Consider the following 1,337-nt stretch of genomic DNA (forward strand, 5'->3'; position numbering starts at 1 on the left):
TGGGCGCGGGGCAGATGCACCCACCCCGGCACCACCACGGCCCCTCTGGGACCCCCGTGCAGGGACCCAGCACTCACCAACCCCCTGAAGAAGGTGAACGCGGCGGTGAGGAGCAGGAGCAGGACCAGCCCCATGTCCTGGGGCCGCTGGTACAGGTGCTTGCGTTGCTCCTCTGCAACCTGGGAGAGGGAAAACGCCGTATTTTTGGCTCCGCGCCCTGTGGTCCAGCCCCGGGGTGAGGCTGACGGCTCCCGGTGCAGCTCCCGCAGACCCCCTGCCCCCCGGCTCCCAGCTCACCTTCTCGGGGCTGAGGCATGGCAGGGCCTTGGGCTGCTGGAAGAGCCTCACCCCAGCCCCGATGGGGATGAGGAGGTAGGGCAGGTTGAGGAGGAAGGCAGGGCTGAGGTCGGAGCTGTATTTCCCTGGGGAAGGAGAGCACGTGGGAGGCACGGCGGAGCGCTCAGCACCCGGTATCGATACCTGCCGCTTGCCCCCAGGTCAGCACCTTCCTCCTTTGCCCACGGGGCGAGTGCCTGGGAGCAAACCGGCCGGACAGACGGGGGGATGGAGGCAGCCTGGAGGGATCAGCAAGGGCTGGACGTGGAGCTGAGCCCCCCTCCGCACCCCCGTACCTATCAAGTTCCCAAGCAGGAAGACAACGATGCTCATCATCAGAGAGCCCAGCCAGAAGAGACCCAGGTTCCTGTAGCTCTTCCTGCAGAGACAGCTGGGATCAGACCCCCCTGCCAGGCTCACAGCTCCCCTCCTCACCACATTTGGGACCCTCGCCTCCCGCCACCGTCCCCGCTCACCTCTGGCCGATGGCCTTTGGGCCCCGCGCCCCCCGCCGCCGCCCCCGCTCACCTCTGGCCGATGGCCGCGATCATGGCGAGGTAGAGCCCGTAGTGGACGATGCCGTCCCAGTAACAGATCATGATGCCGTGCGCCGTGCGCAGGTAGGGCTCGCCCTGCCCGTTCGGAAGAGAGGGGATCGTATGGGATGGGGGCAGGCGTCTTCCCACCCCCGCTCCCCAGGGAACCCCGTGGGAGCTGGGGCTGCTCCGTGCATGGTCCCTCTGCGGCAGGAGCAGCTTCGGGAGCAGGAGCAGGATCCGTGCTTGACCCGGGTGCACGGGGCTGCTCGTTGCACGGCCGGGGTGTGCCAGAGCCCGAGGGGGGGTGAGGTGGTACCTCTCTGACGTAGACCTCCATGAAGCCAGAGATGTAGCCATCCTCCTCCAGCGAGATGAGCAAGTCGACGACGGAGGTGAAGGAGAACACCACAAACCCTGCGGGAGAGCGAGCCACCTCGGAGCGGGTCCCACGGCTCTCCCCAA

The 1,337-nt window shown here is 67.4% G+C and overlaps 1 protein-coding gene across 1 annotated transcript in view; it reads right to left on the reverse strand.

Moving 5' to 3' along the window:
• Positions 1–77: 77 nt before the first annotated feature.
• The window catches only part of LOC104075762 (transmembrane 6 superfamily member 2-like), a gene marked incomplete at its 3' end in the record, with an annotated part of 2,760 nt that continues 1,500 nt past the window's right edge, over positions 78–1,337 (reverse strand). Inside the window, exons 3-7 of the mRNA XM_009576377.1 lie at positions 1,192–1,289; positions 865–968; positions 633–715; positions 298–422; positions 78–179 (exon numbers count right to left, since the gene is read on the reverse strand). Of these exons, the coding sequence (XP_009574672.1) occupies positions 78–179; positions 298–422; positions 633–715; positions 865–968; positions 1,192–1,289 (512 nt within the window). The remainder of the gene's footprint in view (positions 180–297; positions 423–632; positions 716–864; positions 969–1,191; positions 1,290–1,337) is intronic.

Source organism: Fulmarus glacialis, unplaced genomic scaffold (genome assembly GCF_000690835.1).
Source record: "Fulmarus glacialis isolate BGI_N327 unplaced genomic scaffold, ASM69083v1 scaffold41224, whole genome shotgun sequence".
Lineage (NCBI taxonomy): Eukaryota > Metazoa > Chordata > Aves > Procellariiformes > Procellariidae > Fulmarus > Fulmarus glacialis.